This window comes from Miniopterus schreibersii, assembly GCF_964146895.1.
Source record: "Miniopterus schreibersii genome assembly, chromosome: 16".
NCBI classification, from domain to species: Eukaryota; Metazoa; Chordata; class Mammalia; order Chiroptera; family Miniopteridae; genus Miniopterus; species Miniopterus schreibersii.
In genome coordinates, this window is record NC_138116.1 from 38,244,051 (window position 1) to 38,257,491 (window position 13,441).

A 13,441-nucleotide genomic window follows, 5' to 3' on the forward strand; every position below is an offset into this window, starting at 1 on the left:
ATTGGATGGTAGAACCTCTATAGAGTGTAGCAGAATATGATTCACACCTTGTTCTCTGTGGCGTGCTTTTCCTTCTCGACCTTGGCCAGTGTCAGCTCGAGGTCGTCAATGTCTTTCTTGAGCTCTGAACATTCATCCTCCAGCTTCCTCTTCTTGGCCGTCAGCTCGGCATTGATCTCCTCCTCATCCTCAGCTCTCTCTGTCACCTCCTTGATTTTGGCCTCTAGCTGGATTTTGGTTTTGATCAGCTGGTCACACCTTTCCTCTGCATCAGCCAAGCTATCTGCTTCCTGAGAAGGAACAGTAGACACTTTTATATTTTAGTTATCTGGATATTTTCAGATTATATTAATACTTTGAAACCAAAAATTAAATTGTGTTTTAAAGCCTTAGGTTAATTTTTACTAGCTTTCCATTATTTAGGAAATATTTATTGAATACTTATGACACTGAAGATAAAGAAATTTAAGTCATGGTTCCTCTTGAAATTATGACATGATTATATTTCTAATGATGGGGTTCAGGGCACACCACCTCAAAATATGGCACTTTGGCATGCTGAAAATCTTAAGCTGAAGGAGTTTGAGAAAGTGGCAGAAGGAGGAAGATCACTCTGACTTCATCCCCTTACCCTTCTTTTCTGAAACAGGCCATAAAACTCCCATGTGAGTAGGAAAGGAGACATTTTCATCACCAGAGATGGGGAATTGGGGGCCAGCAAGGCTGTATAAACAAACCTTATTAAACTAACCCTTATCTTTCTAGTTACTTCTTCACCATTAGCTACCCTTAGCACAAACCCCTGTGTTTTGTCAATTCTTTACAAATTTATTGTTTCTTTGTCTGAAAGATATCAGGGCTTCCTGTTTCTGTGACTTCTTTCAGGTCTTCTTGTGAAGGCTCCCTTGCATGTGTAAAAACTGAATAAACTTTGTATGCTTTTCTCCTGTTAATCTTTTTCAGTTTAATTCTCAGACCCAGCCAGGGACCCTAAAGGTTGAGGAAGACATTTTTCTCCCCTGTGTGATAACCTGTATTTAAAGTGTTGGTATATAATTTTAGATCAGTCAGTTTTATTTAATATTTATTTTCAGAAAAGTTTAGTGTATGAAAAACAAACAAAATTGTTGGGTATCTGTTAGGTTTCTAGGAGGGAGGGTAATATCAGAAAAGTGACTTAAAGGAAAAACGTGTCTACAGTGACAGAGTAGCTAAGAACTAAAGGGAGCACCTGGAAGAACTAAGGGGAACTGAGCATGTTAAAAGTTGGTGCTTAGAGAAGTAGCAAGCATGTTTCTCGTGGGAAGAGACAAGAGTTGGACTATAACCTTTATGAGAGCAAGGACCATGTTCCTTGCTTTAGAGTCATATACCTTGTGTTTGGAACTTCATCAAATATTTACTAAATGGATAGTTGATGGAATAATGTCGAAAAGAGGTCATTCTATACTCAAAGGAGAGGAGTGTGCTTGGATACAGCACAAATACCCCCTACAATTATCCCTTGATATTTGAAGGTATGATGAACCTCTCCTCAATTTGGAAAACCCTGGTATATGTAAACTACAATGAAGGTCACAGTGCCAACTGTGGCATTTACAGTTCAGCTTCCTTTAAAATTTTTAGTTATGTGTCCAATACATATAAGTCCAACGTAGATTCCCTTCTGAATTCAGGAAACTAGAGGATAACCTTTAATATTTCTGTTGTTAATTTCAGTGGTAGCAACTGAAATTCTCATGTTATTTGAGTCACAAAAATGGGCTAGACTGTTTGATCAAATATTTCTAACTAAGCTTCTGAATATTTATTGGGATATCAGAACAAGAACATCAACCCTACCTGTCATTCTTTGCATAAAAAATTGATACTATTTATATAAAGTATTGTCATTATCTTTGCAGTGATAATAGTACCTATTCTTTCAGGTAGTAGGGAGTTTCTAAAGATAGAATTCAGAGGGAAGTTGCCAGGGTGCCATAGACATAAAAGTGCAGAATATTGGTTTGAAGTTGATGCATTCTCATCACAAAGTTTCCTCCCACTTCACTGTCAATATTGTTCTTTTTTCACTGCTCCTTGTTGCATTTTCAGTAGGGAGAATCTTAGGGAGCAAAAATCACCTTATTTTCTGCCCATATTCTGCTAGGAGAAACAATAGGGGGAAAGGAAAAACATTTTTGTTTTTCCCTTCTCAACAGCAAAGAATCCTACCAAGTTTTTTTTCGGTTATATTGTACATGAAATTTTATAGAACATTCTAAGTAGTCGTGAATTAGGAAAGATTGATAATAAGTTGCTTGGTAAGGTGGATCTAGACTTTCCCCTAGCAGTGGCTTCAATAAAAGTTTACCATCAGATTAGAAGAAATGGGTTCTGACACTCACAGATTGAACCCGGAGTTGTAGTTCATTTTTCTCTTGCATCAGAGCAACCATTTTTTCTTCCAACTCTTTTCTTTTGGCTTCAGCCTTTGCAAGGTTTTCTTTGGTCTTCTCAAACTCTTCCTTCATGTTGGCCATCTCCTTCTCTGTCTCCGCACTCTTGAGGAGGGGCTTGATCTTGAAATACAGCTTCATCCAGGGCCAGTGCTTCACATTCATGAAGGCACGGACATTGTACTGGATGCAGAAGATGGACTCTCTGTGATAGGAACAGGAGTTTTCCAAGTCAAGTTAAAACAGGAATCAGAATTAGAAGGCTTAGGCTGATGGGGTTTAGTAAAGTATCCCTATTAATACCTTCTCTCTACCATCTTCTGGTACTCCACTCTTGCCAAGAACCCTCTGCACCTGGCCTGGGTTCGGGTAATCAACTGGGCCAGCTTTTCATCTCGCATCTCCTCTAGGAGCCCCAGAAGACCAGCTTTGAAAAAGACCTGTGCATGGGCAGAGTTGTAGATCAGAAACTTTACATCAAATTCAAAGGGACGGAAATAGCATCAGGTAGACTTTAGAGACTATTACCTTGGTGTGACCAAATTTATACTGAGTGTGGTCAATGTCAATGGACCCAAGGAGCTTCTCAGAAGCCTTCTTGCTATCAATGAATTGTCCTTCAGGGATGGCACTTGCATTTAATACCTTGTATCTGTTTAACAAATAAATGATACAGCTATTGTCATGAACAAGAACTCTTCCTGCTTTACTATAGAAGCAACATAATTGTTGGGTAGTTTAACAAACATAAACAAGAAATCATATCTACCTTTTTATTTTCCATATATTCAAGGGGTGTCAAACTTTTGGTATGTCAGTACAGTCAGTTAAATTTGTTTCTCTTCAATTTATATATATCTTTAAATTTATCTTTATTGTTGAAAGTATTACAAATGTCCCCTTTTCCCCCCCCATTACCCCCTCCATCCCACTCCTGCCCACTCCCTAGGCCTTCAGCACACTGTTGTCTGTGTCCATGGGTTATACATATATGCATACAAGTTCTCTGGTTAATCTCTTCCCACCCCCCTGCATTCCATCTGAGGTTTGTCAGTCTGTTGCATGCTTCCATGTCTCTGGACCTATTTTGCTTGTCAGTTTATTTTGTTTATTAAATTCCACATATAAGTGAGATTATGTGATACTTTTCTTTCTCTGCCTGGCTTATTTCACTTAGCATAATACTCTCCAGGTCCCTCCATGCTGACTCAAAGGGTAGGAGATCCTTCTTTTTTATAGCCACATAATATTCCATTGTGTAAATGTACCACAGCTTTTTTATCCACTCATCTACTGATAGACACTTGGGCTGTTTCCAGATTTTAGCTATTGTAAATAACACTGCTATGAACATAGGGGTGCACATATTCTTTGTGATTGGTGTTTCGGGATTCTTAGGATATACTCCCAGAAGCTGGATCACTAATGATTCTTTCACTGCAAAATTAAGAGAAATATCTTAAAATAATTTGTGGTGAAAAAGCCTGACCTTTGTTTGAAGTCTGCATAAATGATTCTGCTTGGGAATCCCTTCCTGCAGATGCGGATGCCTTCCAGCACACCATTACACCTCAGCTGGTGCAGGACAAGTTCATGCTCCATTGCCCCTAAAAGGAAAGATACACATGCCTCACTTCATGGTCTAGTGCAAACACACTGGAGCTTGTCTGGATATCAGACCTGTCTTACCAGGAGTTTTGGTTTCATTAGGGATGATGCATCGCACAAAGTGGGGGTGTGTGCTCCTCAGGTTACTCATCAGCTTATTCAAATTCTCCTATGAGACCATATGAATATTTGGTTTAAAAAGTATACTATTTTCATACATTCATATGTACAAACATAATCATTGTGATCCATAGCATTCATTTAATTCTTTTTAAATTTTTAATTATTTTTAAAATTTTATTTTTCAATTACAGTTTATATCAATATTATTTTGTATTTGTTTCAGGTGTACAACATAATGATTAGACAAGCATATACTTTTCAAAGTGTTCCCTCCAATATTTCCAGTACCCATCCAGATTAGAATTTTCAAAGACTTAGCTCTGGAATTTCCACATTCCTAAAACGGTCTTTTATTTCCTATTTTTGTGCATTATATATATATATATATATATATTTTTTTTTTTTCAACTAGATGTAGAAGTGGTTGTTCATTGCTGTTGAATGTGATAGCATATGTTGTAAACTTAATATGATCTCCTAAACATATTGAAATACTCCACCCACACTCTTTTGCCTCGATATTTGGTCAGTGTCTTTCTCCAAATCTCCATTTCTCTCTTTACCCGGCTTTCAGTTGTATCTGCTTCCCTGTCACATGCATGTTCCTTATCACAGTTAAAGAGCTGTGTCCTCCTCCCGGTTCCATAGGAAGGGCCTCTTAATGCCTTGTCCTGGGATTTGGCAGAAAACTGACAGCCACGTTACCAAGTGTGAGATGTTTTCCAAGGAAATCCTGGTTTTTCGGAATAACTAGAGCTTCAGTTTTTGCAGATTGGATTGTCAAAAGAAAAGTAAATTTTCCTTGAAGGGCTGTTTCTTATCACATCTAGTTCTTACTTTTTTAGCTCAGCTCCCAATTCCTACCACACTAGGCTATCCTCAGCTTTTGAAATCTGCTCATTTCAGTTCCATGCCAGTATACACCTAAAGCACCTGCATCATTTGGAGGCTCCCAAAGTCTCAAGCAAATCTCATGTTTTGTTTAATCCTACCCCAATAGAAACTTTTGATTGTCAAATGACCTCCTTTCCTGGCCCCCAAGTTTAATTTTACCATCTGATACTGATTTCTGCTATTCACTCTCATCCCTCCTGAGGCCTGTGTCTACTATATTATACTGAGTATCTTCCAAACTACCATAAACCTCCCTGAGATGCAGTTCTACCACTACCTGCTGGCCTATCTTGAGTCACATCTAGTTCTTGAATCCTTGCAACAATACTTCCCTTTCCCTGCACAATAAAGTAAAATTTAATTTCCTGAATCTAATTAGAGAAAATGAAGTTTGTACCCTGAAGAGAGCAGACACAGTCTGGAAGGAAGAACCCTTCTTCTTGGCAGCTTTCTTTCCACTAGCAGCATTGGCCTCTAAGGGGAACAGAGAAAACACAAGTAATCATAGTACAGGCTTTCTCAGTTTATGTTTTATAGATTCAGTAAAAAATTAATTCTGTCAAAAAGTACCTGCTTCAGCAGCTGCTGCTGCCCCAGAGAAGAGGTAAGCTAGAGTTTTCAGTGAAGACTTCTGGTACAGCCCGACCACGGTCTCATTTAGGGGGTCCTTGTTCTTGTCAAGCCAGCCAGCAATGTTGTAATCCACGGTGCCTGCATAGTGCACCAGCGAGAAGTGGGCCTCAGCCTTGCCTTTGGCAGGCTTGGGCTTCTGGAAGTTGTTGGACTTGCCCAGGTGCTGTTCATACAGCTTGTTCTTGAAGGAGGTGTCTGTGGCCTTGGGGAACATGCACTCCTCTTCCAGGATGGAGAAGATGCCCATGGGCTAGAAAGAGCATAACAGGCAACACCTCAGTATTTAATACTAGTATATTCCAATGACTCCATTGTCTGCAGGAGCCAAAGCTAGCCAACTTCTTTGGTGCTGTTGCTCTGGTACTAGGAACACTGGATTGTAAGTGTTGTGAGAACAAGGCTCTTGGTCTGTTTGGTTCAACAACAGACAGTGCTAGACATACAGTATGTGCTTAATTAATATTTGTTGAACAAAAGTACATGGAATGAATTATGTGTATATAAATGTGACTCACTTTTAGCAGTAGGTTTACAAAAAATGTAGTTATGCACATAAACATAAAGTAATATGAGTAATATTTTAAACAATCGTATCTGGATTTCTCAGTAGCCACCTCCTTCCAACATGACCAGTGCTCAAAACACTATGGGAATTCTTTTTAAGTTAATGTTATCTGTTGTTTTCACAGTGACATTGAACCTCACTGTTCCATGGTCCCTCCCCCATGGGTCCTTGGATACTCCAGGAAGGTAGGAAGTGCCACAGTCCCTGCTGGGTCCCCATCACATTCTTAGGAATAACTGAGCCCTGGGATCTTAACCACCCATGCACCTCTCTAGGTGTCTGAACAGATTCTGGTGATTTCCAAACACTTAGCCTTTATGCACAAGAGGAGTCAACTGTCCGAGGGCTCACAGCCTCGGGGAGTGGGGTTGGGGCAGCAACATATTAACAGGCAAGAGTTAGAACAAAGAGGTGATGGTCCCAACTACAGAGGAGCTGTCCCTGGGGAGTAGCATTTATTTCTCTACCTTCTCGATGAGCTCGATGCAGGCAGCCAGGTCCATCCCGAAGTCAATGAACTCCCACTCGATGCCTTCCTTCTTGTACTCCTCCTGCTCCAGCACGAACATGTGGTGGTTGAAGAACTGTTGCAGTTTCTCGTTGGTGAAGTTGATGCACAGCTGCTCCAGGCTATTGAACTAAATAAGTAGAAAATACAAATTAACATTAATTATATAATAAAAACTTCTATTTGATAGGGGCTTTTCTTAATTGGCTAGCCCAGTTGCCCTCTTAGGGTGGTATGGCTTTGTCTTGCTTGTAGCAAGCCTCTCTCTCCCTCCTGTCTTTTTTGCTGCTGTGGGCTAGGAAGTGTTACCACCCTTGTTGGAAGTATCTCTTAAAAAGGAATAAACAGGGTCTGAATGATGCTTCTCTATGCAATAAAACAGTTATTTGATTTTCACAATCTATTTTTGTTAGAGATTTCTTAGTAACTTATCTTTTTATGATTATGTTGTAAAACTAGCTATGGTTGATATATCTGAGTCACTTTGGTCTGTATATTGTTAATAAGAATACAAATTCAATAGCTAACATTTATTGAACATTTACTATATGCTAGACACTGTGCTAAGTTCTTATATAAATTATTGCACTTAATCCTCACAGCCACCTTTTTAGGGTAGTACTGTTTCCCCATTTCATAGGTGAGGAAATACTGTTAGAGAGGTTATGTAACCTGATCAAGATCCTGCTAGTCAGGGGCATGGCAGGGGATCCAAAGCTTTGATTCCAGAGCCAGCATTTGTACCCAGTGTTAGAACTTGAGGAAATCTGCTCTGCTTTACTATTCAGGACACCTAGATCTAAAAACAGTTGTGAATGCTCTTGTCTTAGAACAGTGTCACCATACACAGAAGTCAAAGAGGTTCTACCACACAGATGAACTTTGCAAACATTATGCTAAGTGAAAGAAGAAGTCATAAAGGACGATGTGTTATATGGTCCCATTTCTATGAAATGTCCAGAATAGTCAAATCCATAGAGACAGAAAGAAGATTAGTGTGGTGATCAAGGGCTGGGGGAGCGGGAAGTAAGGAATGACTTAACAGGATAGGGCTTCTTGTTGGGGTGTTGAAAATCTTCTAAAATTGATTGTTGTGATGTTTGCACATATCTGTAAATATACTAAAAACTGTTGAGTTAAATGGATAAATTTAATAAACCTGCTGTTAAAAAACTCAAAGACATTTTAAGTATGCACCATTGCACTATTGTTAGTTTTCTTATTGGAAAAAGTGTGAATTGCTCTTGTTCCTGCTTGGTGCCAGATTATTCCTTTTTCCCTTGTGGTCTTAGGAATTTCTGGAAATTCTCCTGTCCCTAAAACTCAGAAAGATTCCTCTAGTGTCTGTCAGTCAGGGAAAAATTGTAGAAATATGACTTGTGGGTCAGACACATCTGAGATACTGCTATTGGACAGAAGACTTCACTTTGGTACCCTCGTTTCCTAAACTATGTGCGAGATATTCTTTCTTAGGCAGATGAATTTGAGTTTCTTTACAATGCCATATCCATTATCTACACCTGGATATTCCAGGGAAGATAGGAGCCTTGAAATCTTTCTTTGAATTTGTCATTGTCTTCCCCACTGCCATCTTTGTGGCCCTCATTGACTTCTTTATCAGTTACTGAAGACTGTGTGCTTGGGGTTGTGCTTAAGGATTTAAATACAGAAATCTTGTAACTGGCATAATGATCTCATAAGTAAGTGTGTTATTTGCAGTGCTAGGTGATTTACCTATAGGTCTTAGTTGAATTTGCCCTGTGATTGGTCAGATGCCATTCCCATTATCCAAGTTTACATAGGTAGGAATTCACAGAGGTGAAGTTTGGGTCCAGATCTATTTTATTCCAAGTTCATGAACTTTTATGGACTTTTAGTCTTTCATGTCTATTTAGTTTTTAGTATAGCTATTTTTCATAGGTCTTTTCCAATATTGATTGTAGCACTATTATTTATAAACTTCCCTGCTACAAAGTTTCTGTTGACTCACATCAAAGATCTCAAAGCCAGCAATGTCCAAGACTCCAATGAAGTACTGTCTGGGCTGCTTGGTGTCCAGCTGCTGGTTGATGCGGGTGACCATCCACAGGAACATCTTCTCATAGACGGCTTTGGCCAGAGCACCCACTGAATTGTACACCTTCATGGGCAGAGCAATAACTTTTGGTGTTATTAAAGACATATTGTGAAGGCTTAGGATGTGTGTCATTTACTAAGATCATAGGCTTACCTGCTGTACAGTCTGGCCTTTGGTGACATACTCATTGCCAACCTTGACCCTGGGGTAGCAGAGGGCTTTGAGCAGGTCAGCAGAGTTCAGACCCTGGAGATAGGCTGCCTTGTCAGCAACTGTGGAGACACATTCAGGTACCCAACGTGACCTACTGTGCACCGCACAATTCACAGAGTAGTTTGTGAATCACTATAGAAAGTCTGTGTATGGGGTGACTTTCTATATGTCCATCAGAAGCTCAGTTGTAAAGGAGACATGAGTTTGGAATGGGCTTTTTTGCCTAGACTCTCCTATTAAACCCAGATGGAGCTTCACTTGGTACCTTCAGTGCCGTCTGGCTCAGCTTGCTCCTCACGCTGCTTTTGCTTGAATTTCATGTTCCCATAATGCATTACTGCCCCCGTGAGCTTATAGATGGACACTCTCTCATCAGCAGTGAAGCCCAGGATGTCAATGGCACTCTGCCGGGAGAAATGAGAGGACAAAGATGAGGGCAGAAGACACTAACTTATTTAGCAGAATTAATGCTGTATCCTTAACCACACAGCTACAGCAGGTTGCTCTTGTCATTCCCATGCATAATGGATTTTTAAAAACTGCATGTGCCACTTACATCTGTGGCCATCAACTCTTCTTGGTCATCAATGCTGGGGACTGTGATCTCCCCTTGACTGACGAAGGCGTAGTCATATGGGTTCGTGGTGATCAGGAGCATTTCTGGGTACACAGAATTCAGGGGATACATTTTACATTAGAAGATGTCAATAAAATGATGAACTCCTAGCTTATAAATTTAAGTCTTTCTTACCAATTAGGTCTGGCTTCTTGTTAGACATGATCTGATAAAAAATGTGGTAACTTCTTTCTGCCTTTAGCTGGAAAGTAACTCTAGACTTCTCCAGAAGATCTGCAGTGGAAAGGAGACATCAGATTAGGGGGTAACTTGTCAAGTTCCTGGAGTGATTTTGGTACTTAGGGTCATTAGCTAAATGTTATTGGTCCCTTGAGATTTCAGCTGAATATTCCCATGAGGTACCACATATTACATCTCTACAATGGCAGTTGCTCTTACCATCTCTAGAAAGAAACTAAAGCATGCTGGCCCAAGGCATATTCATTTCTCATAGAAGTTCCTTGACATATGAAATATAATTGAATCTTGATAACTCCTCCCTCCCCAGGGTTTCTTCTCACTTTATAATGAAGGGAATACTAAAAGTGAAATTTATCAAGGCTCAGTCTTGGAAGTAATCACACATATTCAACCCATAGGCAACTCATTACCCCTCATGTTAGTTTTTTCTTAGAAAAATTTGAAACTAATTCTGAGGCTGGAATAATTCAGACAAGCCCAACAGCTCCTGGCAGTTCCTACAGAATTATTAGCTCATGACTGACATGGGTAAAACACACTGTGGACTCTGGGTAAGACTGGCATTAACTGTGGGCACGTTTGGCAGCAGACTGTGTTTCACAGGCTGCAGGCTCAGCAGGAGCTGCAAGCAAGATGTTCCTCCAAACCATCATTTGTCATTCTTGGATTCTATTTAGGAGGTCCTGTTACTCACATGTTTCAATATCAGCAGAAGCCAGTTTCCCTGTGGTACCAAAGTGGATCCTGATGAATTTACCCTTGCAAATAAAACAGATGATGTTACGTACAAAGCTTGGAGCACACAAGAAAGATGAGACTGAAATGATAGTTCAGAGATGGCTACTCTGGCACTTAAGGGCAGAGAAGACCCCTCTGTGACCAGGAGACTTACAAAGCGAGAAGAGTTGTCATTCCTCACGGTCTTGGCATTGCCAAAGGCCTCCAGTAGGGGGTTGGCACTGATGATTTGATCTTCCAGAGTCCCCTGCAAAGGCAAGAGCAGTGCTCACATCTGAGGCCCCAGACTTCCTGAGAGCCCTGGCAGTCTTGACTCTCACTCCTGCTATCGGACTCACCTGCATTTTGCCAGAAGTTTCCTCCTTCTTTTTCTCCCCGGTAACTGCAATTGTTGCAAAGTACTGGATGACACGCTTGGTGTTCACAGTCTTCCCTGCACCAGATTCTCCGCTGCCAAATGGTGACCAAGCATACGTGAGAAATTAAGTCATATGAAAATACTTCCACCATCAGCATTTACTACCTGTGCATCTAGTTTTACATGTCTTTATCAGAGTCTCTTAGACCTTTTTCTTCAGCCCGCATATAGCTCATATTATTTCTGTTGCTTATCACTGACAAAATAATAGAAAAATTCATTCATTCATTATTCATGTAACATATTTCTTTAGTGCTTAAAATATGCCACACTCTCTTCTAGGTGTTGAGGCCTAGGCATGAGTGATCCAAAAATCAGCCATTCAACAGCTAGGTAGGAAATTAAACAATTGGTAAAAAAACTATGAAACAATGTAAGTGTTCTTCAATGTCCTTAGACCAAAGGCATGGCTCAAGTTAGGTCTTTGAAGGAATAGACATTCCTCAAGTAAGCCTTAAAAATGAACCACTGGTAACATTCCCAAACTGCTTAACCTTCAGAAGGCTGTACATTGCTCACTGTGCTGTACTGGGTTTAGACCATATCCAGAGAAGGGGTTTTATATCTCCTCTCCCAAGTAAGTCCTGTGGAACTTTCAAGACTGGACTAGAATGATGTAAATTGCAGCATTGTTATTTTATATTTTGATGCAATCCAAAACCCTACAATAAAGTGAAAACAATATCTAGCTTTAGGCTGATTATGCTATTGCGTTAGTATGTAGGCATTAACTAATTTCTTTTTTTGGTTTTTATTTTACCAGTGAGAATGAAATAGTAATAAGACTCAGAATATCAATACATACGTGATTAAGATAGACTGATTCTCCCGATCTGGAAGAAAAACAGTGGACAATCAGCATATATACCACTTACACAAACAATACTTTGCATAGAGAAACACTTAAGGCATTGTGTATAAGTGTCATATCCGATGGAGTTTTTCAATTTATTACTGTAAAGTTATATATGGTATTATTTTTAAGCCTCTTAAGTTGGGGAAGAGAAAAATAAAATGTTATCATATCTTAAATTCCTTAAGCCCCCACAGGAAGTGTGTCCTTCTGGTTTAAAATAAAGAGCAGTACTTTCCAAAGGCAAACACATTCCCTAGTTGCCACTTGTAGGTTTCAGTGTCATGCTGAGTGCTGGTAATGCATGTAACTGAAAAATTAACAATATGCTAAGGGTTTGGACTATAGTTTAATAGGTTAAAATATTAATACTTCTAAAAGTATTAATCAAGCCAAGGTTGAGATTTACTTTTTAATTGGACACACACACACACACACACACACACACACACACCCCTACCTCTGTCTCGTGGCCCAGACATAACCTAACTTTGCTCAGTCTTCCCAAAAGTATGACATTGGTTCAGAGAAAGAGCAGGTGAAAGAGAGTGCTTCAATCAGAGTAAAACCATTTTAAAGGGGGAAAATAACAATTTCTGTTTCTATGTATATAGCCCCTAAGTACCACTTGATTCAAAGAGAGGATATCATATCTGAAATGAGCTCTTTTTGAGATAAAAGTACTTCTAAAAGTATCTAATTCATAATCAACAAGAAATTTAGGCACTAAAATGATTGAATACATTTTTTATTTCTATTCAGACAGTATGACTCAGTTATTAATCTTACTCTTGTTACTTAAATATATAAAATAAATCATATCTTTTCAAGCAGGGAAACTAAACAAACTGATACAGATGGAGCAGTTGCTGCATGCCCTGGTAAAATCATGGAGGTGGAATCAGGAGAATTGAATTTTAGTCCCCACTTTGACAGTATGTACCTTCGCTATGTTTTTGTTACCTCTTCTGTACAACTAGTGGGTTGGATTAGATTATTTCTAAAGGTCCTTTTAGTTTTAACATTTTGTTGTTATAGCTAGTAAACTAATTCATATGAGTACCAGTTGAGCCACTCACCAGTCAGCATGAACTGATAGGCGTTGTCAGAGATGGAGAAGATGTGGGGCGGGGCCTCCTGGCGCTTTTTGCCTCGGTAGGCAGACACCACCTCTGCATTATACACTGGCAGCCACTTGTAGGGGTTGACAGTGACACAGAACAGGCCCGAGTAGGTCTGCACCAAAAAGAAAAATATATATATATAATTATTTTATGGGGACCTTAATTACTATTTTTCAAAAATATTAACTACCTGTGTGAGCAGAAGGCCATGAAAATGAACTCACGTAGATCATCCAGGCTGCATAACGCTCTTTGAGGTTGTACAGCACAGCAGGCTCATGCAGGTGAGTCATCATGGCCATGTCCTCAATCTTGTCATATTTGGGAGGGTTCATGGGGTAGACTTGGTCATCTTTCACTGTTACAGTCTGCAAAATAAGAGAGGCCAGATAAAAAAATGGTGTCAGCTCACCTAAGCCAAAATTCAGCCCA

General features: G+C 39.6%; 1 protein-coding gene across 2 annotated transcripts in view; it reads right to left on the minus strand.

Moving 5' to 3' along the window:
• The window catches only part of LOC308546569 (myosin-1), a 28,007-nt gene that overhangs the window by 12,120 nt on the left and 2,446 nt on the right, over positions 1–13,441 (minus strand). For both annotated transcript variants that reach the window (XM_081115670.1, XM_081115671.1), the window contains 20 exons: positions 13,234–13,377; positions 12,965–13,121; positions 11,838–11,865; positions 10,953–11,064; positions 10,769–10,861; positions 10,571–10,634; positions 9,811–9,909; positions 9,616–9,719; positions 9,325–9,463; positions 9,000–9,118; positions 8,760–8,909; positions 6,729–6,899; positions 5,634–5,946; positions 5,461–5,537; positions 4,128–4,215; positions 3,928–4,045; positions 2,967–3,090; positions 2,742–2,878; positions 2,388–2,643; positions 48–290 (listed from right to left, as the gene is read on the minus strand). In XM_081115670.1, coding sequence (XP_080971796.1) covers positions 48–290; positions 2,388–2,643; positions 2,742–2,878; positions 2,967–3,090; positions 3,928–4,045; positions 4,128–4,215; positions 5,461–5,537; positions 5,634–5,946; positions 6,729–6,899; positions 8,760–8,909; positions 9,000–9,118; positions 9,325–9,463; positions 9,616–9,719; positions 9,811–9,909; positions 10,571–10,634; positions 10,769–10,861; positions 10,953–11,064; positions 11,838–11,865; positions 12,965–13,121; positions 13,234–13,377 — 2,736 coding nt within the window. The remainder of the gene's footprint in view (positions 1–47; positions 291–2,387; positions 2,644–2,741; positions 2,879–2,966; positions 3,091–3,927; positions 4,046–4,127; positions 4,216–5,460; positions 5,538–5,633; positions 5,947–6,728; positions 6,900–8,759; positions 8,910–8,999; positions 9,119–9,324; positions 9,464–9,615; positions 9,720–9,810; positions 9,910–10,570; positions 10,635–10,768; positions 10,862–10,952; positions 11,065–11,837; positions 11,866–12,964; positions 13,122–13,233; positions 13,378–13,441) is intronic.